At 39.5% G+C, this 20,852-nt stretch overlaps 4 protein-coding genes, 1 long non-coding RNA gene and 1 pseudogene across 6 annotated transcripts; 4 read left to right on the plus strand and 2 right to left on the minus strand.

Moving 5' to 3' along the window:
• The first annotated feature begins 469 nt into the window (after positions 1 to 469).
• Positions 470 to 4,813, plus strand: LOC148760629 (uncharacterized). The gene is made up of 2 exons (XR_016028373.1): positions 470 to 655; positions 4,466 to 4,813. It is a non-coding gene; the product is annotated as an uncharacterized LOC148760629 (long non-coding RNA).
• On the plus strand, positions 642 to 2,914 carry LOC18588266 (cation/calcium exchanger 4 pseudogene; annotated as a pseudogene).
• COPT5 (copper transporter 5) lies at positions 3,708 to 4,433 on the plus strand. Its single transcript, XM_007012559.3, has one exon. It carries the CDS (start codon positions 3,866 to 3,868, stop codon positions 4,286 to 4,288), a length of 423 nt encoding a protein of 140 aa, XP_007012621.1. The 5' UTR covers positions 3,708 to 3,865; the 3' UTR covers positions 4,289 to 4,433.
• Positions 4,814 to 5,260: 447 nt separating the features above from the next.
• On the minus strand, positions 5,261 to 7,140 carry LOC18588268 (LURP-one-like protein (DUF567)). Its single transcript, XM_007012560.3, has 3 exons — positions 6,672 to 7,140; positions 5,713 to 5,946; positions 5,261 to 5,583 (listed from the first exon to the last, which is right to left on the minus strand). The coding sequence occupies exons 1-3, from the start codon at positions 6,906 to 6,908 to the stop codon at positions 5,440 to 5,442; spliced, it is 615 nt and encodes a 204-aa protein (XP_007012622.3). The 5' UTR covers positions 6,909 to 7,140; the 3' UTR covers positions 5,261 to 5,439.
• Positions 7,141 to 10,820: 3,680 nt separating this feature from the next.
• AGG3 (guanine nucleotide-binding protein subunit gamma) lies at positions 10,821 to 14,653 on the plus strand. 2 transcript variants are annotated; one of them, XM_018127669.2, is made up of 6 exons: positions 10,821 to 10,939; positions 11,773 to 12,034; positions 13,313 to 13,365; positions 13,572 to 13,616; positions 13,722 to 13,766; positions 14,003 to 14,653. In XM_018127669.2, the coding sequence occupies exons 2-6, from the start codon at positions 11,888 to 11,890 to the stop codon at positions 14,607 to 14,609; spliced, it is 897 nt and encodes a 298-aa protein (XP_017983158.2). In that variant the 5' UTR covers positions 10,821 to 10,939; positions 11,773 to 11,887; the 3' UTR covers positions 14,610 to 14,653. The 2 variants fall into 2 exon arrangements, with proteins under 2 accessions (XP_017983158.2, XP_088666009.1); XM_088809883.1 differs by lacking the exon at positions 10,821 to 10,939 and having other exon boundaries at positions 10,994 to 12,034.
• A 1,113-nt stretch (positions 14,654 to 15,766) lies between these two features.
• LOC18588271 (Subtilase family protein) lies at positions 15,767 to 19,355 on the minus strand. Its single transcript, XM_007012563.3, has 2 exons — positions 17,606 to 19,355; positions 15,767 to 16,821 (listed from the first exon to the last, which is right to left on the minus strand). Exons 1-2 carry the CDS (start codon positions 19,218 to 19,220, stop codon positions 16,157 to 16,159), a joined length of 2,280 nt encoding a protein of 759 aa, XP_007012625.3. The 5' UTR covers positions 19,221 to 19,355; the 3' UTR covers positions 15,767 to 16,156.
• Positions 19,356 to 20,852: the final 1,497 nt, after the last annotated feature.

Raw genomic sequence — 20,852 nt, forward strand, 5'->3', positions numbered from 1 at the left:
TACGTACGTGTTCTATACATATTTGCCAAGCATGTTGTATTAGCACGTGATGGTTTACGCATCTTGAGTGTCATTTTTTAAGTGCTATCGGTTAAAATTGTGTTTAATTGGTTTAAAAGCATCATATATATACACAATAACATAAATGCTGCTAGTAAATAGTTCATAAATGGTTAGTCCATTTGGGAACTTGCATCTCTATGGTTACTTTAGAGGAGGAATATAAAGAGCAGAGAAAGAAGTATTACTGCTAGTTTTTTTACATAAAAACAAAGAACGAAAGAAAGAATAATCACATGCATACGTCAAATCTTTTATTTTTTATTTTCCCTATCACATGTCGTGAAGGGCGACAGCCCAAAGCAGTTGCGGACTAGATTTCTGACGGTGTCCAATCGCAATGGTCCAGTCCGGGCCCTATTACGCAACGCGTGATAACTGAAAAGCGACACACCCCTGCGGCCTTCTCCCCGCCCCCACACACGCACTACGGCTTATCGTTTTGCGCAAATTCAATTTCTTTTCCCATAAAATTTGCAAAATTTGCAGCTCCTAATTATTAGTGTTCTTTGCTTTTCCCGTAATACCACCATCAGGCAAAGCAGTTCCTCCAATGAAACCTCCTTGAAGCTTCCTCTCTTGTTTCCCTCTCCAGGTAATTCGATTTCCATCTCTCCAACCCCTGTTTTTTTTAACACCTCTCCAATTCCCATTTCTTTTGAATACCTCATCTTTTGAAACCCTGTAACAAAAGACCCCCTTCAAGTTTCCCTTCTTTTATCTGATTTCCCAATTAAACCTTGGCATCCAAAAAGTGATGGAACCCAAACGCCTTCTTTTGGGGGGTAAAAGAAGCTCCAAGTTTCGTGGAGCATTTCATTCTATTTGTGCCTTGGTGTTACTTTTCTTGTTCTACAATCATGAAAATGTTCTAGGAAAGTCATTTTCTATTAAACCCAGAGTTGGGTTTGTTGATCATGTTAGAGTTTTCCATAGAAGAATTATAGAAACTAATGATACCAATGTCAAAGTTGATGACTTGGCTGCAAATAATTTGACAGCTAGCGATCCCAAATTTTGCTCTGGATTGTTTGAACACAACGGTTATCCAACCCGATGTGAGTACTTGGTTGCCCACCCGGAGTGTACTGCTGGTGGGTTTTTCAACTATATTAAGTTCTTGTATTGTGGTTGTGAGAAATTTAGCTTTTTGGGATTTGCTGTGTTGGCTCTATGGTTGGTTGCATTGTTTTATTTATTGGGAAACACTGCAGCCGATTACTTCTGTTGTTCTTTGGAAAAGCTTTCGAGTTTATTGAAAATGTCACCTACTGTCGCTGGGGTTACTTTGTTGCCATTAGGGAATGGAGCTCCTGATGTATTTGCTAGCATTGCTGCTTTTGTGGGGAAGGATGCAGGTGAGGTGGGTATTAATAGTGTGTTGGGAGGAGCTGTTTTTGTTACTTGTGTTGTTGTTGGGATTGTTTCTCTTTGTATAACTGAGAAAAGGGTTCAGATTGATAGGAATTCCTTTGTTAGGGATATAGGCTTCTTTCTGTTTAGTTTAATATGGCTTTTTCTGTTTTTAACTGTTGGAGAGGTGACTGTTGGAACTGCACTGCTATTTGTTTTACTTTATGTGATTTATGTACTTGCGGTTGCTCTCAATGAGATTGCTAGGACAAATGTTCGGGTGTTAAAATTGGGTTATCTAACACCATTGCTACCTGTTAAAGGGGGTACATTTTCTAATGGAAATGAAGAGGGGGATTCTATCTATGCCTCACTGCTTGCATCTGACTCGAAAAGTGATGTACCATGTCTTGAAAATAGTTTACCTCACTGGATGTGGGCTTCTCAGGTGGCAATTTATTCGAGTGAGTCTATAGACAGTACAAAATCTATATGGGGTTGGAATGATGAGGAAACACTGAAAGATCAGTCTTCCTTTTCTTGTTCTAAATTCCTTTCATTTCTGGAGTTGCCATTGGCACTTCCCCGACGGTTGACAATTCCGATTGTTGAAGAGGAGAGATGGTCAAAGGGGTATGCTGTGGCTAGTGCTACATTGGCACCGATTCTTCTGGCTTTTTTGTGGAATATTAAAGATGATGCAGGTCGTTTGAGTAAGGAAATTATATACTTTATTGGTGTTACCTTTGGTGGTATACTCGGTGTTCCTGCATACCTGTACACCACATCTGATCAGCCACCTCTCCAGTTTTTGCTTCCATGGGTTGTTGGAGGATTTTTTATGAGTATTGTTTGGTTTTATATTATCGCAAATGAGCTTGTTGCTTTGTTGATGGCATTTGGTGTGATCTTTGGGATTAACCCGTCAATCCTTGGTCTGACCGTATTGGCATGGGGCAACTCGATGGGTGATTTGATGTCGAATGTTGCACTGGCAATGAATGGTGGGGATAGTGTACAGATTGCCATGTCAGGATGCTATGCAGGACCTATGTTCAATACCCTTGCTGGTTTAGGGATCTCATTGGTGCTTGGTGCTTGGTACAAGAAACCTGCTCCATACATAGTTCCAAGAGATAGTAGCTTGTTTTGTACAATGGGATTTCTAGCTATAGGGCTTCTTTGGTCCTTCATTGTGTTGCCCCAGAATGATATGCGCCCAAACAAGACACTGGGGGTTGGCCTTATAGCGATCTACTTGACATTTCTGGTTGTTCGGGTGAGCACATCCATGGGTGTTCTATCAGTAGGTTTAGGTTGAGCCTGACAACGGAGTTCAGTCTCCTGGTGGTTAGCACATTCCATTCTAAAGAATGAGCAAAGAGATAGGAGGATAAGTTTTACTTAGATTCTTGTATAGCATTGGGTTGGAATAGTCATGTAAATTGTACTTGTCAATCTTCTACATTAACAGCAAGTCTATAACAATAGTTACAAAGCAGCATATGTGTGCCCTCTGACTTGATTTAATTATTTGTGTTACTGACTGCCCCTGCTCTTTAGTTGGCTTTTTTAGCTGGCATTAAAAATTGTGATTATCTTACCAGCATTCTCTTTCCCCCACATGGTTTGACAATCATGGAGTGCATACCTTTAATACGATAGAAGCCTCTGATATGATATTTCTCCGGCATTGTCTTTTCATCAGTCTCTCTTTTTCTGCTATTCAAACTGTGTGAATAAGGAATTAGATTTAGTTCCTTGCTAAAGAACTGAATTCTTCTGTCTGCTCATCTGGTGAATATAGAGCATATGAATACATGTTTTGGGTTTGATTCTGAACTCATCCAAACCGTTTTTATCTAAAAAATGCTGCTTAGTAGTTACTAGTTAGTTCCTTAGCCAAATTTAGTAACCATTCTGTTCTTTTTACCAGAATTAAATGCAACAGCAGAACCATTTTGCTGTAACTCTGATGCAGTAACTCTGCCCCAAAACTGAAACGAGACTTGGAAAGCTGGAGTTTGCTTCAGCTCTCAATTTCTCACCCTTAACCTATGTCTAGAACCCTCATTCTCAAACTTTATTTCATGCATTAAGGTACCATTTCACTCTTATTCCTTGTCTCTTTCCCTTTGTTGGATCAAAATTGGGGTGAGAATTTAACCCCAAAACCAACTTTGCAGTTGCCCACTCCCTTTTAGTCCTTTTCAACCTTTATTTCAGGCTTGGGTAAGCATAGTAGCATATCCTATTATTATTAAGGGCATAATTGTAAATCGAAACTCCAAAGGGCATTCCTAGAACTAGATTGGTTAAGAATTCCCTGTCCAAACCAAAGCGCTCTGTCAAATTTTAAGATTTCTGTCTCAAGCAAGACACAACGAACTTTCCTCTTCTTGCTTCATCTTTATTCTGTTTTGTCTTTGGAAATCCTTCAACGAGATCGAAGATGATGCACATGACCTTATATTGGGGAAAAGACGTAACTCTCCTCATCGACTCCTGGAAAACCGATTCATGGCTGAGTTACCTCCTCACTCTAGTCGCTTGCTTCCTCTTCTCTTCCTTTTACCAGTACATGGAAGATCGACGCCTCCGTTTCAATACCCTCGCTTCCTCTAACCCATCCCAGCCCTCCTCCACCGGCGCCGCCGTACCTCTCCTCTCCAAATCGCGCCGCTCTGCTAAATTCGCGACGGCCGTGCTTTTTGGAATCAACTCGGCGATCGGATATCTCCTGATGTTGGCCATCATGTCGTTCAACGCAGGCGTTTTCTTGGCCGTCGTTTCGGGACTCGCTGTTGGGTACCTGTTCTTCAGGTGCGCCGATGAGGACACCGTGATTGTGGACAACGCTTGCGCTTGTGCTTGACGCTATCTTTTTCGACAATTCTAGTTCTATATTTTCCTTTACTGTTGTATACTGTACCAGAATTTTCTGTACGAATTATCAATATTTCTTTCTTGAATTATATGATTTTCTTTGTAGTTCGTGAATGAATTATTCTTCTGTTAAATTTCTCAGATCTGATCATTTTTAACTCTTTAGATATTGTCGAGGAAGCCTTCTTCTTTGCCTTTTGTTTTTGAAAACATCAAGTTGCGTTTGATTGAAGGAAGCAAGGAAACTTGGGAACTATGGGAACTAGCCATAATGGCGTGCTATGCAATGTAGACAGAGTCTGCTTCGGCACTGCCACATGAGATATTCGCAATGGTTGGGCCAAGAAGAGACAGATTGAAAGAGAGACGAAGCCCAAAATTCGGTAGTTTGCTCAGTTGCGCAAACAATTTCAAACTATGTGACTGTTTGGTGAACAGCGAACCTGTGAAGCAAACAAAATTAGGGTTCTTTCATTAATCTTTGTTTTATGGAAATACCCATCATTAATTTTTACTTTAACGTAGCCTTTTGTTGATTGTTACTGCATTTCTAGGCTCTAGCCGGTAGCCAATATTGTAATAAGGGCCAGAAAACGGAGAAGAAAAACGACAAGAGTACAAATTCTTCAAAACGCTGCTCGGTTTCTTTTTAATGGGTCGAACAAGGCATACACTTCTAGACCATATCGAGAAAGGCCCGAGGAACCCAACCCAGATGTGTCGCGTTAATGGCGGCTAAAACATTGTTGCTTCAATTATACGAGATGTTGGTTCAATTTCTGATTACGGGCTTTCTCCAACTAACTTGAATGTCAAGCAAATTAATGCAGGAATGTCTGCTAATGGACTTGGGTTTTAAGTCATTTTGTTGCGTAGTTAATTCAACCAAGTATCTTTGTTAGTAGTCGTGATGCTTAGATTTACAACTAATTGTCATAGAAAAATGAAAAAGAAAATGCAATTGAAATGTGCAGCTTAATTGATTCCCAATCTAGTTATACAAGTCTGACCAAAGGAACAAAACTAAAAGCATTATTATAGGATCAGCTTATCCATATAAATTTAGACTCTTTTTTTCTTTTTTTCATTTTGGTTACAAAAAGGAAAATCTGCTTAGTTAGGCTTTGCTCATTCTGTCATTCAGCACCTGGTAGATTCACCATATATGTAATCAAGAACAGAAATGACTCCAAAAACAAAAGCTTGATCGATTCCAGGATTTACCACGACATGATAAAGATCTTTACTCGCCATCAACTCGTCTACTTCCTTCTTCACTCCAATCTGTCATCATATGAATTAATATGATTTAGAACAAACTTAGGATCCCTATGGCCAACTTTATACACATTTCTATTTTAATTGAAAAGAGAAAAATAGGAAACAAAGGAAATAAGGATAGATATAAACTACCTGAGCGACAATGTTGCCTATAGAATCAATGATGCTGCAGTTTCTATCTGGGAAATAGCCTTTAATCTCAAAGCTGCTTCCTTTTGGCTCCGTGGCGATTCTGATGGCATTGTTTTTTGCTAAACAACTGGACCGGGGCTCCTTTAAGGTGAATACCAACTTTTGTGATCCTTCGTAGTCAAAAGTGTAACCTTTCCATCTTTTATGTATGCTTAGGGCCTCAACCATCCCTCCCTGGAATATAAGAATCGACAACCATAGGGTTAGCCCATAGCAACCAAATTTGTGCTTGTGGGTGCTCTTGCATGCCCCTATATATACCTACTCAATAATTAAAAACACTATGCATAAAATATCATCTCCCTTCCTCGCCTTCTTAAAAAAATAATTGACGCGGGGACATGAACCCTTTGGTGGAGAAATGAGAGATCTCAAATATAATGGCTATATAGTTGGATTCATCTCATCCACCAGCTTCCCGGCTGTACAAAAGTTACTTGAACCAATTGCCATCTCCATAAATTGGAAACTATTTCAGGGAACAGGTATTCCCACGATCACTTACAATCCCATTTTATCCTGCTATCGTGTTCCTCTTGTGTCTTTCCTCCTAGCACATATGCAAGTTTTCATATAGACTACTCCAGGAAGTTCAAGCATAATTATTCTTTGAAATTAATTAATTCATATAGGCATGAATGCGTGATGTATTATACATGTAATTAAGAAATTGACATAATATCATGATGCAGTTTATCAATAGCTGTTTCTAAATTGATCAGAACAACCCTGATCCACCACCTTCACGTCATTCACCCTTTTGTACATCAAAAATCAATTCATGGACTATAACAGCCTCTTATATATACATGCTTGCTTGGTGTGTGTGTGTGTATGGTATATGGTAATGATTAACTATGAGCTTAATTCTCTTCTAACGGGGTAAAAAGGAATATTACCTTTCGACGTATGAGAAGCAAAGCATCCCCATTTCCATCTCTCAGAACCAGCTCCCCTTTAGTACCAAGAACCCCACAACCGTCAATCCTGAAAACAACCTTCTGGCTACAATCGGTGACCACGAAACCACCTCCATTCACTACATGTGGCCTCCTCCTAACCACAAGCACTACCTGAGAAGAAGAACAGTAGAGCTTACTGATAAGCGGCATTGCGCTTGCTTTTGCTACTGCCATTTCTTCCTAATCTCTCAAAGAAGAATTCTCAGTTGTGAATTTTGGTTTCTCAAGTCTGAGACAATTATATATATTTATACAACGCTGAGTTTCAAGAAAGTAGTGTTAGAGGAAGAACAATAAAACTTTTTATGTTGAAAGATTTGGCAAGTTGTTTGACTATTGCCATTCACGGAACATGCAAGAATATGTGGCAAACGGTGTGGCTTGTGTGGTTTGCTTGTCGAAGATGAGGATTGCAATCTCACGCGCCACTCTACAAGCCAATCACCTGAGAGCGTGGAAAGGGTGAAGCACGTGTCTTATGTAGTTCTCCATGGAGGATTTCCATGTTGCATATTGCGCATATGTTTATGGGAGAGAATTTATATAATAATATTGATATATAAAAATTTATAAATTAATAAAATTCAATAAAAATCAATAATATATAAAAATTTTATTAACATACTATTTATATTCAAAATCTAATAGAAATTATTTACAATTTTTAGCAAAAGTACAAAAGAGTATTAAAATTTTTTTCGAATTTTGTACATTTAATTTATGTAACAAGATTTTTCAATTATATGGATTTGAATTTTTATTCAATCGCTTGTAATAGATTACTTTAGGAACTTAATTTTAATTAAAAGAACCTTACCTTGCTTTTTGAGTCGAGTGAAGATTTTCAAAAAGGGCTTTGAGTCTTTTGAAAATTTTGGCAGGTTGGTAGCCAGAATAGGAATCTTGAATACTTATATGAAGTAGCCTTCCATAGTGCTATTATTGATAAAAGAGGACTTCATGGACCATTTCTTCCTGTACTTGAAGGTGTCTTCTTGAAGTTGATTTAGACTAACGTTTGGATTACTACAAAATTGCATGCATCATGCGTATGATCTGATCTGCTTTTGACTTGAATGAAAAGGCTGTCTAGTTAGATGCTAATCAACTAACGTGGCTGGCAATAAATGGGTTACTTACTGCATGCAAAAGGTTGTCTCCAGAGCCAATGGTTTGGCCATGGCTTCGCATACACGATTTTACCTGACTGCCTTGACTCCAGTTCAGCGGAAAACTTTGCTGCTGCTGACTTCAATTTGAGTGTTGGTCGAAGAATTTTAGTGGTGGTAAGAGCTTGGCTTCTAAGAAGTCGACCCGATTATTCAAAGCTTGTCATAAAGATTGGAATTATATTTGATACTTTGAAATTTAGAGTTTGCAAACTACTAAGAAAGTTCAGGCTCAAAGACAGAGCACTAAACCTGGTTAAAATTTGTGTTTAAGCATATCTTTGAACGTTCAAATACTAAAACTTTTGAGTTAATAGCGTCCCCAAATGAGATCAGAGGCATCAAAATTAACAAGACTTGAGCTGGTTCACAGGGAAAAAAGAAGAAAGAATGAATTATAATTGAGTCCTAAAAGTTCGAAAAGAAAAGACCAAAAGAGTCTAGCTGTAGATGATCACATCAGAGGCAGCCTATGGGCACAGCCCAAGGAAGAAGCAGGCCACATCCTTGGGCTTGTCGAATACTATTAAGCTAATAACCAAAAACAGGTTCGCTCTGATGCACGTGTCGTAATCGTACGCTTAGCATCACTGTCTGAAAAGAGTAATCGGACAATGATTGTTCTTTGGAGTCTTTTTTCATTTCTGGAGCACCACGACACCCACACCAGCTCAAGTTAATTTCACCCCACTGTCAATTTCTAACATGCACCGCCAACTTGACAGATTTAGATCACCCCAATAGTAATTTTATAATTTTCTTCCATTACCGCGGTTGGTGTTGTACTTTGGAAAAGAGCGGCAGGTAGGCATCGAAGTGAAATGACTTGTCTTCCCAAATGTCGGGCCCACTCATCCAGGCAGGATTCAGGACCCCACGAGTGGGGGCGGGTGGGACCCTCTGCCTCGAGCTGAGTGCTCTCACGCCACCCGAGTGCGCGTGGCCTATCCGAACTTCTCTCAAAAATGGCTGGGGGCTGAGTTGAGACCTGTACGGAAGTAAAACGTAAAATCGAAGGGGGGGGGGGGGGGGTTGCAGTCCCATAGATTTTGCTTTGTTACGAAGAAAGATTATGGAGTTTGTTTGTTGAATAAATTGCATGAAGCAAGGGACGTGAAGGAAAGCAACCTTGCATTGCATATTGTAATGCTGTTAAACACAGTTATGCAATTTACTTTGTTACGACGTCATTTGCTATAAATGCAAATAAAGACTGTTGGATGATTTAGATACACACCAATGCACGTGAATTGTGTAAGGGTTAAACTATTTTGGTTGAAAGGTTTCAATGCCTGCGTATTCAGTGAAAGGTTGGTTATGCATTCAAGCCTAGAGAGACCAACCCAGGCAGTCTAGGCCTAAAACAAAAAGGCTATAAATTCGAAAGCGAGGTTAGAGTGGGATGGGAACCCCAACCACGAGTTTTTACAGGGGTGTGGTGGAAGACCTGATGTGCTATACCTACTAACTGTGGAATGGAGAGGAAAGTAGGTGTGTAGGTATTGGGAGACAAGGGAACTGCCCCCTCCCCCTCAAACATTGAAACCGACTCTTGATTTTTGGGACAACGCTTATCATTTTGCTTGTATCTCAGATTCAAAACTCATTCCAGGGACAATCCTATTGATAATGACCTTGTACAGTTGTAATGGAACTAGAAAAGAGTCACATGCTCGAATTCAGAATATTGATCAAGTTGTTGGTCTTTCTTATTTGGTGATGAAATAATGGGAAGTGATCGAATTTAGGATTAAAAAGTAAAAATTGGTTAATTAAGCTGTAGTACCTCTGAAATTCACTGCTGGTTTTTTTTTTCCTTTTATCTTCCTTTGCCGAGTTGACTTTTTTTATCTTGCAAAATTTTCCAACTGTTCACATTGAATCAAAACCCTGTTAGGAGATCGGCATTGCCATGGGGATTGGATATGATCTAGCAGGGAGGAGGCAGAGCAGAGACTGCAGAGACACAGTCTCAGAAAAATAGTTTAGGCATGAGAGCGCTATGGAAAAAGGTCACTGTTCATGTACTGCCTGCACCATCAGCCAATATCCGTGTAGAACCAGCGTTGGGGCCTATCCCATCATGAGAATTTTGAAATAATTTTGAGTTGCAGCCAGAGAGCTCCATCCACGCTTTCCCTTCAAAAGCTTGTTTAGGACCAATAATTTTGAACTTTCAATGGCAACGATCAATTTCCATAGTTTTAATCACAAACAAATAAGCAAGATTTATGTATTTTAGTTAGATGAACTGAATACTATTAAGGAGGGCAATGATCAAAAAAGACAGAAAAATTTTCCACAAACTAGATCCCACTTCCACCGGCACACCCTTTTCTTCTTCAACAATAATCAATCAATACAAGTCTGATAAAGAAATGCCTCTCCCATAATTTGCTCTCATCAATGTCATGTAGACTTGATAGCCAAATATCCCGTTGGAAAATACCAAAAAAAAAAAAGAAAAAGTAAATCAGGTACAGGGGAAATCAGATAGAGGAAAGGAGAGAGCATTCATTTTGAATTAGAAAAAAGAAAAGAGTATGGAAGTGGAAAGAATTAACATGACGTAAAGGTAATAATTTCAGAGTGATTGTACCAAAGAATAAAGTTTTGGAATTTACCTAAGATCACTATCAACTTCATTTTCTTCCTTTGATAGTCAGAGAGAGAGAGAGAGTTACCCCTCGTTTTTCCCCTCTGGTTCAAGTGATTCAAAGGTTTGTTTTTCCCAAATTTCAACATCTTTTGTAAAAGGTAAACTTGCCATACTATTTAAAAAAAAAAGAAAAGGCCATGAAAAACCAAAAAAAAAAAATTTTACATTACTTGAAACTTTTACCATCTCTCCTTAGTGGACTGGACTAGTTATTGTTCCCCACTCTCTTTTATTTTTATTTTTTTACATACTCTCTCAAAGTGAGGGCTGATTCGTCGTTGAACAATGCAAAAACCCCAAAAAAGCACAGCTTTTATATTTTTTAAACTATTTTTCTCTGTGTCTCTCTCCTACGCAGATGTCACGTGCGATCTGAGGTACTACATCGTGCTTTTCGCTTCTCTGCCTTCTGCAATTCTGCATCCCCACCCAGCAGAGGGACTCAGACCAAATAATACAACGAAATATACAAATTTATAGAGCTGGGAGGGTGTTTTAGGTGTTAAAACAGTTATTCTATTACTGTTTTATGAAACAAAACCTGAAAATTTTCACCACCCAAAAACACAGAGCAGGGGAGAAAAAAAGAAAAATATCTCTCTGGGGAAAGTCTGAAACTTTGGCTTAGATGGGTTGGTACAAACACTTGCAGGCTTTTTCACAGCCGTCTTTACCATTATTACTATTATCATTATTACCATGCACAAAGGTTGTGTCTCGAGAAAGATCAGATCTTTCTTCCTCTCTCCACGCACTCTCTGTGACTTCATCTAATAATAATGACGCCCTTTTTAGCCTCATTATATTTATCTTCCTTTGTCTCTGCTTTAAATCCCCATTTAATCTCTTCTTCTGCTGCGACTTCAACAACAGCAAAGACTTTAACTGTGTTTTATTTTTTTGGTTTTAAAACCGGACCCCCCCAACCCCCATTTACTTTCATTTCTTGCACAGCTGCAGCCGTTGCTGTTGCTGTGTTCAGCTCCTGCCGAGTCTTTTTAGTTCTGGGTCGTAATTATCCTTGTCAGAAGCGTTAATTACTGCCTCTGCCACTGCCACTGCCACACCCAAAAAAACCTTTCTTTTTTTTCTTTTCTTTCGTATTAGCTTTCACACCTAACATTACTTGCCGCTTCTTGTTTGTCTCTTGCTAGCTCTTTAACTATACAAAAGAGGTAACTGCCTTCCTGTGTTTACTTACTGCTTCTAGGACTCCGCTGCTTCTTGCTTTGTTTTCTTGGGGAAAGGGGGAGGGTGATATTGTGAAAAATCAAAGCCAGCATTTTTCTCTCCGACCGGAGAGTCAATAGTTGTTGCACTAGGAGATGGCTGCAAGGGCAGGAGGTTCTTCCTCTGTGCGGTCTCTGCCTCCACCATGTCCGAAATCCCCGCCAGACTATCCGGATTTGTATGGGAAGCGAAGGGAAGCGGCTAAGGTTCAGGTGCTCGAGAGAGAGATCAGTTTTCTTGAGGTGTGTTTTATTTTGGATTGCTTTGTGTTTTGCTCTAAATTAACTACTAGATATTAGTATGCGTAAATTGCTTCGTGTTATGTTTTTGAATGGATTAGGATGAAAAAGATGAACTTGAAATGTTGTAACTTGCTGCTGCAAATTGTAAGATGACAAGTTTCCTGTTTTCCACGGAAGGTTAACGGCGCGTTTGGATACGAAGACTTTTGAACTAAGTGTTAAAATCGAATTCTCTCCCTTTGCAATTCAAAAAGGTCCAAACACAACATAAAGAATTTCTCTGTATTGGAACAATTTTATTTCAAATTCCCCCCCAAAAAAAAGTTTTTGCGGGTAAATGACATTGTATATATCTGGATTGGTGAGAATTTTATGGGATCAAAAGGAAAGGTGTCGGTTAACATTAAATTCCAAACATGAAAAAGAGCAGACCTAATGTAGTTGTGTTCGTTCAGCTAGAAAAGCATAAAATTTTCTCAGGTTAGTAAATTTTGGTGGAGACTGTAGTCCCCTGACAATTAGCTTATCACGACAAACAATTAAAATGGTTTTCAGAATGTCATCTTTAGAAAGCTGAAGCATGCATTACCACTGACCTGGTTCAGATCACCTTGCCACTTGGTTGGTGGAGTTTGCCTCTTGATCTGCATACCACTGTATAGAGTTTTAAGTATTATTTATTGATGCAACCACAACATTGATTCCCCTGTTTTGGCTCATCAAACACTCAAATCTCCCCGCCAGCCACCTTGATTCTAATAACCTGCCATTCATTTGTATTGGTTGATCTTTAAATTATGTAAATCTTTCCAATCAGCTTAACTAGTAATGTTCGAAGCCAGAAGCCGGAAGGTGGAAGCACAGTACAGAATGCAGCAGTGACATCCCTTTTCTTTTGTTGTAGGTGGTTTGTTCCTGTCGACTAATATGCACCAATCTATGGATTTTTGTCAAATGCATTATCGTTATACTTTTAAAAATGTGCACAATAATTTTATGTTTGAAAAAATGGTACAACCAGTATGTGGTTACAGATCTGGTATGGTCTGAATGAAGAGACCAGGATTTATCGATGCTAGAGAGCTTCCTGTTTTATTTTAACAAGAGATGATGTTACGATCAAATCATGTTCCCTTGCCACTGTATGCTGTGTGGTCCAACTGCAAATTAAAATTAAGCATATTATACAAATCATATTTTTTTTTATTCAAGTAAATTTTTGTATGAAGTCTTTCTATTGCAGTCTAATATGTTGCTGACAATTTCATTTTTGAGCAGGAGGAGTTAAAATCTGTTGAAGGCCTTCAACCTGCTTCCAGATGCTGCAAAGAGTATGCACAAATTTTTTTCTTGATTTTTGGGCAAGAGAGTATGCATGGTTTTTTGATTACCTTGTACAGCATCTACTTAATCAAAATTTCTATCAGAAATGTAGTTTATCCATGCGTTTTGAAATTTTGGTTTTGTCTATTGCTAAAATTATACCTTAGCCAAAGATTCTATTTTATATAGAAATGGGATTTTTTCCTCCTTTCAGGGTTACAGATTTTGTGATGGCAAACTCAGATCCTCTAATACCAACGTAAGAATTAAAAATGTTTTCATTTCTCGCCAATTTTTATATAAGGTTTAGAAGGGGACGTAATCCTTACACTTCATTTATTTACTTTCTTGTCCCTTCAAGCAGAAGCCGGAAGAATCGAAAGTCATGTCGCTTTTGGAAGTGGCTTTGGTACCAATTTCTTGTGCTTTTGTTTTATATTTATTCAATATCAGTTAGTATATATATTTAAAATACAAGAAGATATACTCCCAATAATTATAGTTATTATACAGAAATCGAATTGCTTGTTTATACATTTTTGCCTAATGCAAACTTCAGTTTACATTTGAACCAAATTTTTTTTTGTGAAGTATTTCACTTTTCTACATGTCCTGCTTAATAACATAAATTTCATTCTTTTGCAGTGGAATGCCCTGCTTTAACTTGTCTTGGATCTGCTGTTGTTGCTATTCTGGGTGCTCTTGCCATCTGAAATGCCCACGTTGCAGTGACTGTAATCTGTGTGACTGCAATTTATGCAACTGCAGCTCCTTTGACTGCAGCTCATGCATTTACAGCTCACGTAACAGCAGGTCCTGCAACTGCACCTCATGTGACTGCAGTTCATGCAACTGCACCTCATGCAACTGCTGCCCATCTAATTGCACCTCATGTGACTGCAGTTCATGCAACTGCTGCCCATCTAGCTGCAGTTCATGTAAATGCGGTTCATGTAAATGCAGTTCATGTAAATGCAGCTCTTGTGCCTGTAGTTCATGTAAATGCTATTCATGTAACTGCAATTCATGTTTAAGCTGCTGCGCCATGCCAAAGTGGCTGTGTTGCTCTTGTCCTAAATCCAATTGCTGCAGAAAGATCTCATGCAGCCGAAACTGTTGCATTTGTCGATTTCCTTCATGCACAGATTGCTGTTGTTGCACATGGCGATGCTTCCGTCCTAAATGTCCGAAGGTACGCCTTTGCTGCAGTTGTACAAAAACCTGTTGTAACCCATGCTGCCTATTATTCTAACATATTAATGCAATTCCTTATGGAATCCTCAATCCTAAAAATGTCATTCAATTTTCGCAATAGTTTTTATGAAGTGTGGAACTAGTGAATTTTCTTTCGTTGGATAAAAAAGAAAAGTTTACAATGGGGAAGGGAAGATTCAATTTTGGAACCTTCCTGATTGAAGGAATTGTCTTGCTATCATCCCATCAATGCCGCGGTCATACTGGGGAAGTAATTTTTTTTCCCTTTTACAGAAAATTTCCAATGGAATTAGTAGACATGGTTGGTTTGAACAAGTGTAGAAATGATGCAAGGATCACAAAATTACACAGAAAACAGCCAAGTCATTTGAGTAATTTGCAAATAATCAATAATTTGTTGGATCTTAGAATTCTGAACGTTATCAGCTAGTGATGAGGTTAATGATCGTCTAGGTTACGTGTGAACAACTTTTGCGAATACAAGGCTTATCAAAGCTAGGCTTAGGAGTTAGGCTAGAATTGCGTACGAAGTATGCAGCACAGCAGTAGAAGTTTTTATAAGACATCACTCGTTAGCATCACCAGTCTTTGCTGACAGTGAGAGTAGATGATGGACCTTTTCCAGGTCCAAATTTCAAACCAGTGGACCTACTACCTGACAATCATGGACGCAAATAATTGAATTTGGGAGGCCAAGTTCCGAATGGTTTTATGGTTTCTGCAATCCTTTCTGCAAAATCTTAACCAAATTATGTGGTGAGATGTCTTTTCGATCAGTATGTTTTTTCTAAACTGTAGCCATTCAAGTTGCAGGTTATTGCCACCCTCCTTCAGTCGTTCTTTTCTTTCCTAAATCGTTTCCGAATAATTGAGTCAGGAAAAAAGAGGCCCATAATCTCGGGCAAAGACCCTAGTTTCTATATGAGCATCAAACTTAAAATGATTTCTGAGACTGACTGTGACATTTGCCGTGGCATAAAACAGTGAAGCTATTCACTTTGGTGAAATTGGTTGGACTTGCTGCACTTAAAAAGATCTCCTAGGGTCCATCCTTGTCCCCTTCTTTTGTTTTTCCTTGTGTTGTGTGCTTGTTTGTCGAATTCACCCGTAAATAGACCATGAATATGTGTCAATGGTTGCCAGTGAGTCATCAAACAACAGTAAAGGGGGCTCCAGTGGAGGGAGTCTGTTAGCTAAGAAGAAATCATTTGGGCCCTCTTCATTCTTAGCTAATGAATAAGGTATGGAAAACGATAGCAAAGATTAGGTAAAGAAAGAAAGGCAAGCTGGGGTAAGCGAATCCCTGATATCCATCAATAATCAGGATAAGCTTAGTTCACGAACAAATTAAGAAGTCAAAGCTCTATCTTGAAATTTGTATTATGTCAATCAAATTAAACCAACACACGAAATTTGCAAACTTCAAACTCCATCCAACTCCACCTTTTCTTCAGGACTGGAGGGTCCATGTACTGTGGTTGTTTTAGCTGGATGAGGGCCTTTTGCGCCGGTTCTCTTAAAATGCAAACTTGGGTTGTACTCGGCTCGTAATGAGAAAAAACCCAGAATTAAACTGTAGGACCATCACAATAATGTCCATGAGAAAGAAACTGGGCTCTTAACTTGGTTTTGGGCATTACTCCAGACTATTGAACCGAATTCAGATCTAGCCATCGGGCTTGTCCCTCTTTTGGCTACAAAAGTAACCGTGTATCTCTTCTTCTCTCCTGCGCTCCTAAAGATGAGTGTCGTGGGCCTAACTGAGATCCCAACGGTTGATGGGCCATTCACTGTGACTTTGTATATGGACCTTGAGGGGCCTACATTTGTCAATTCCCGAGTGTATCGAACAACCCTTTTGTCCCCAAACAAGACTGAAAATGATGGGTAATTGAGTTCGCCAGGGTCTTTGAATTTCGTGGAACATGTAACATTCGGACGCTTCACTATGGTCTTGACGTGGTCGATGGTGTAGCCCAATGAGCACAAGAATGATATGTATTCTTCTGTAGAGATATCGTACACCAGGCCTGGAGAAAGAGCTTTCTGGGGGTCGACATGGCCAGCCCCATGAGCCCATGGGTTAGACAAGGAACCATCGGCAGCATCCCTGAGAGAAGAATTGGTGTTATCCTCGGTGTAAGCAGTGGTCATGAGAGCCGATTTGATTGCACTTGTGCTCCATTCGGGGTGAGCTGCCTTGAGCAGAGCTGCTAGCCCACTGATGTGCGGGCAGGACATGGATGTACCTACATTTTTAAAAGCAGAAAGATAAAGACAGGACCGAGTTTTAGGTAAAGTGAACAGCTGAACATGGGTAAAGATGCAACAACATGGAGGCATGTGGATCACGGTTTAAATGGTGAAAGGAAAAGAGCATATGCTTCTTCTAATGTTACATAAATCATTCACATGCTTAACAGCTCGCCAATCAAAAATTGGATTCATCTTACCACATTAACGAGTTACCGAGTATTTTAGTATTAGAAAAAGCTTATCCTAATCCAATCCTTCACATCTTACCACATTACCGGCAAAATATCATATTTCTTGATAACATGATAACTCCACTTGGTACACATAAATTATTATACACAATTAACACTAATGACCATTTCTGCCAAACATTTGAAGCGAATTTTCAAACCTTAGAGATATGAGCGTTTTACAAACATCACTCCATGAGGTGAACTAATCATCCCTTTGTAGATGTCAATGAACTTATCACACATTCAAAGAAGAAACTTTTAATGTCAATTTATCCTATTTTTAACATTGATTTGCAGCCAAAGACCTTAATTGCTTTTTTTTTTTTTGTTGACTGTTATATGTAAACACCATTTTCTAGTCCAAACTAGATCCTTAGGTAATTTCCTTCCCTACTTCCAGCAATGCCTTTTTTTAGTTTTTCTGAACAACTATGTTACACTAAAACTCAAAAAGGGGCAAGACAGACAGATATGTAAGCTTACTGAAATGTCTTCTGTCATAAAATGACTAAAAACGGGCAAAAATATAGCCGTTATAACGTACCTGACATAATATTGAACTTGGTCTTCCTCGTGTCCTTCGCTAACCCTGTGGGCCCAATAGCCTCTGACCAAGCAGCCAGAATGTTAACACCAGGCCCAATCACGTCCGGCTTCAAGATCTGCGGCGTCACCATATTGGGGCCCCGTGAACTAAACGCCGCAACAACCGGTGACGGACGCACATTTAACACCGTCCCACCAAAAACTAAAACAGCCGTCGGCTTAGGATCGGACCGTGCGTATTCCCTAATTAGATCACCAACTTTCCTCCCCACCGCCACGGCCGGTAACAAGTGACTGTCGGCCACCAATTCCTCACCGCTAACCGGCGTGTTCGCTAAGATCATCCCCACCCCGCCAGCGTCGCGCACGACTGCTCCTTTTTCCACACGGGCGTTCGTTCCTCTATCGCAAATTACTACTTTTCCACGTACGAAAGCAGGGTCGAGTGAACCAGGCAAACATAGATTACTCGACATGTTACCTTTGTTGTAAACCAAACCAACCGGTTTATTTCCCATTCCTTGACCGCTATAGAGAGAAACGCCGTTATAACGGATTTTGTTTCCTAAAACGGCATAAGCGGGGAAATCTCGATCTAAAGTCCCGGCGCCGACCGTCATAATCCATGGTGCCACGTTGGCAAGAGTGGCCTTCGTGGGCCCGCTGTTGCCAGCAGAGCAAGAAACAAAAATGCCTTTCTCCATCGCCGCGAAGGCTCCAATAGCGATGGTGTCGCGGTAATACGGTGCAGATCCGCCGCCGAGGGATAATGAGAGGACGTCGACGCCGTCTTGGATGGCCCGATCCATACCCGCTAGAATGTCGGCTCCGAAGCAACCAGTTTCCCAGCAAACCTTGTACGAGGCGACGCGCGCGTGAGTTGCCATCCCACGAGCAGTTCCGCTGGCGTATCCGAGGAGGCTAGCGTTAGCGACGTGAGCACCCGCGGCGGTGCTGGCAGTGTGGGTTCCATGACCATCTTTGTCACGTGGGGACTCGACCTCTCTGGGTTTCTGGTAAATTCCACCACCACCAGTGGCCATATGGTAACCTTTCGAAAAGCTTCGTGCTCCAATGAGTTTTTTGTTGCAAAACTTGGGGCTAAAATCAGGAGCTGATTCGCACTCGCCACGCCACTTAGAAGGAAGGTCAGGCATGTCGGAATCATCGAAGCTCTTAGATTCTGGCCAAACTCCAGTGTCCAAAACTCCAATGATCACATCCCGAGAAGCTTGTTCGAGTTGCTGGGTGTTATGGCCAGCCCAGAGCCCGAATTCAGTGTCAAGGCCGAGGAATTGCGGGGTACGAGTAGTGTGGAGAGTGTATAGTGTGTCTTCGTAAACACCCAGAACGGAATCTGATTTCCTAAGCAATTCAACTTGTTCTGGATCGAGAGAGGCTGCGAAGCCATTGAATGCGGTGGTGTAGGAATAGAGAAGGGAGTCAGGGGCGGCGGAGAGTGCTTGCAAGCTGGAACTGTACCAATCATGGTGAGTTTCGAAAGAAAGGGGCTTGTCATGATGTTTCATGTGAACAATGTAGGTTTTCTTGGCGGTGATTGTGAGAGAAAGAACGAGGAAGAGGAAGCCGAGTAAGAACGTAGAAGAAGCCATGGCTGCGGATTACAGAGAAAACAGAGGTGTTAAAATTTGATTATTTGTAGTACTAAAACGGAGGAGTGAAACAACAGTGGATGAAGAAGGGACAGTCGCTACAACCAGATGCGACTGTCAGAAAAGGATAGAAGGAAACATTAGACTCGTGTCGGATTTATAACCCTCTGGCATTTCTAATTGGGCTTATTCTTTTGGTTTATTACATCAATGCCACTTCGTCGGTGTTCTCAAATTGCTTAGTCTTCCAATAATTGGCAATCTCTGCACTCTTCTCTATTTCTCCCAAATGAATTTTAAAAACGAAAACAGTGGTTTGTTTTTTTTTTTATTGCTTTTCAAAAATGTAATTTGATGCATTTAGAATGAAGGATTGTTGCTTTTTGTATGGTTATTGTATTCGGATACTAAATGGCAATGGTATGTAACTGAAATTGTTACAGATATTTGTCTTTTACCGAATGCAAAAAGGGACCAGCTACCGCAGTAGACACGTCATAGGAAATGCACGCTTCCCTGTCAACCATCTTTGGTCGTCGTTGAATCTTCTCTGTTGTTTCATCAAATGTCGAGGTATTTTACTGCTTGTCTTCCACCACAATAACTCTTTCAAGCATTCGCTAAATCAACTGGCTACCCCCCACTGGCTAGCAGCTCTATGCTTCAACTGACATGATAGACGGCACGGGGCAGCAGAGCGGTAGGTGTGAAAGGTTTGTGGAATCATTGGGGGTACGGACTACGCAAAATGAGTGCGGTGTTAGTGACCTGGTATTGGCCATTGGGTAGCCATACTGTGGTTGAGTTGAAAACCAGCATTACAAGGAGGTTGCAGAGTTAATTAAAATAGTATGAATTGCATGATTTGGTTGGGGAAATTGATGTCATTATTCATTGCTATCCAATTAGTAGTTTCTTGGGGAATTACTTCCAAGTTGACGTATATATTTTAATTTAAACAGTGTGTACCTCCAAACTAGAACTAGATGGGAATATTGAATATGAAATATGAAATTTATTAGATACAAGTTGGAGGAAATTTGAATTGAGAGACGTCGGTGGGTAGAGTACTTACTAATTATGAGATCCTCCAATCTGAATCTAATTAAAAATTAATTATTAACAATTTATATAAAAAACCAACACCAAATATTAGAATTCAACTATTAATACTCGCAAAAAAATAATGACTTTTGAGATAAAAAAATATATTTAATATCAAACTTTACATATATTATTAATAAAAAATAAATTAATAAATTTAAATTAACTCATAAAAAATTAAAAATTATATTTATATTTAAAAAATAAATAATTTTGATAATATTTCCTTATTTATAAATAATGTATAAAATTAAAATTTAATATTAAAAATTATTATTTATATTTACATTTGGATAATAAATTCTTTATGATCAATCTCCAAAATTATGATAATATTCTACCATCTAATTTGTATTCAAACTTGATTGTAAAATACATTAATCTTATTTAATCGAATTAAGTAATACAAAAATATTCAATGCCATCTTTATCTAAGTGTCTCTTTTTCTGGTACAAAAGATTTTTACCAGATTCAAAAGCACGTATCAGACAAGGCAAGAATGAGATTTCCATACGTTTAAGAGTTTG

Source organism: Theobroma cacao, chromosome 9 (genome assembly GCF_053813885.1).
Source record: "Theobroma cacao isolate CCN51 chromosome 9, ASM5381388v1, whole genome shotgun sequence".
NCBI lineage: Eukaryota > Viridiplantae > Streptophyta > Magnoliopsida > Malvales > Malvaceae > Theobroma > Theobroma cacao.

What these genes read in the sequence shown, in the direction of transcription:
- LOC18588268 (XM_007012560.3), bottom strand. Translation starts at nt 6,908, where the DNA reads ATGGCAGTAGCAAAAGCAAGCGCAATGCCGCTTATCAGTAAGCTCTAC. An exon ending in TGCTTCTCATACGTCGAAAG is followed by an intron (nt 5,947 to 6,671) that starts GTAATATTCCTT and finishes CTTATATTCCAG; the next exon opens with GGAGGGATGGTTGAGGCCCT. An exon ending in TAGGCAACATTGTCGCTCAG is followed by an intron (nt 5,584 to 5,712) that starts GTAGTTTATATC and finishes ATATGATGACAG; the next exon opens with ATTGGAGTGAAGAAGGAAGT.
- LOC18588271 (XM_007012563.3), bottom strand. Translation starts at nt 19,220, where the DNA reads ATGGCTTCTTCTACGTTCTTACTCGGCTTCCTCTTCCTCGTTCTTTCT. An exon ending in CAAGTTCAATATTATGTCAG is followed by an intron (nt 16,822 to 17,605) that starts GTACGTTATAAC and finishes TTAAAAATGTAG; the next exon opens with GTACATCCATGTCCTGCCCG.
- AGG3 (XM_018127669.2), top strand. Translation starts at nt 11,888, where the DNA reads ATGGCTGCAAGGGCAGGAGGTTCTTCCTCTGTGCGGTCTCTGCCTCCA. An exon ending in GCTTCCAGATGCTGCAAAGA is followed by an intron (nt 13,366 to 13,571) that starts GTATGCACAAAT and finishes TCCTCCTTTCAG; the next exon opens with GGTTACAGATTTTGTGATGG. An exon ending in TCAGATCCTCTAATACCAAC is followed by an intron (nt 13,617 to 13,721) that starts GTAAGAATTAAA and finishes CCCTTCAAGCAG; the next exon opens with AAGCCGGAAGAATCGAAAGT.
- COPT5 (XM_007012559.3), top strand. Translation starts at nt 3,866, where the DNA reads ATGATGCACATGACCTTATATTGGGGAAAAGACGTAACTCTCCTCATC.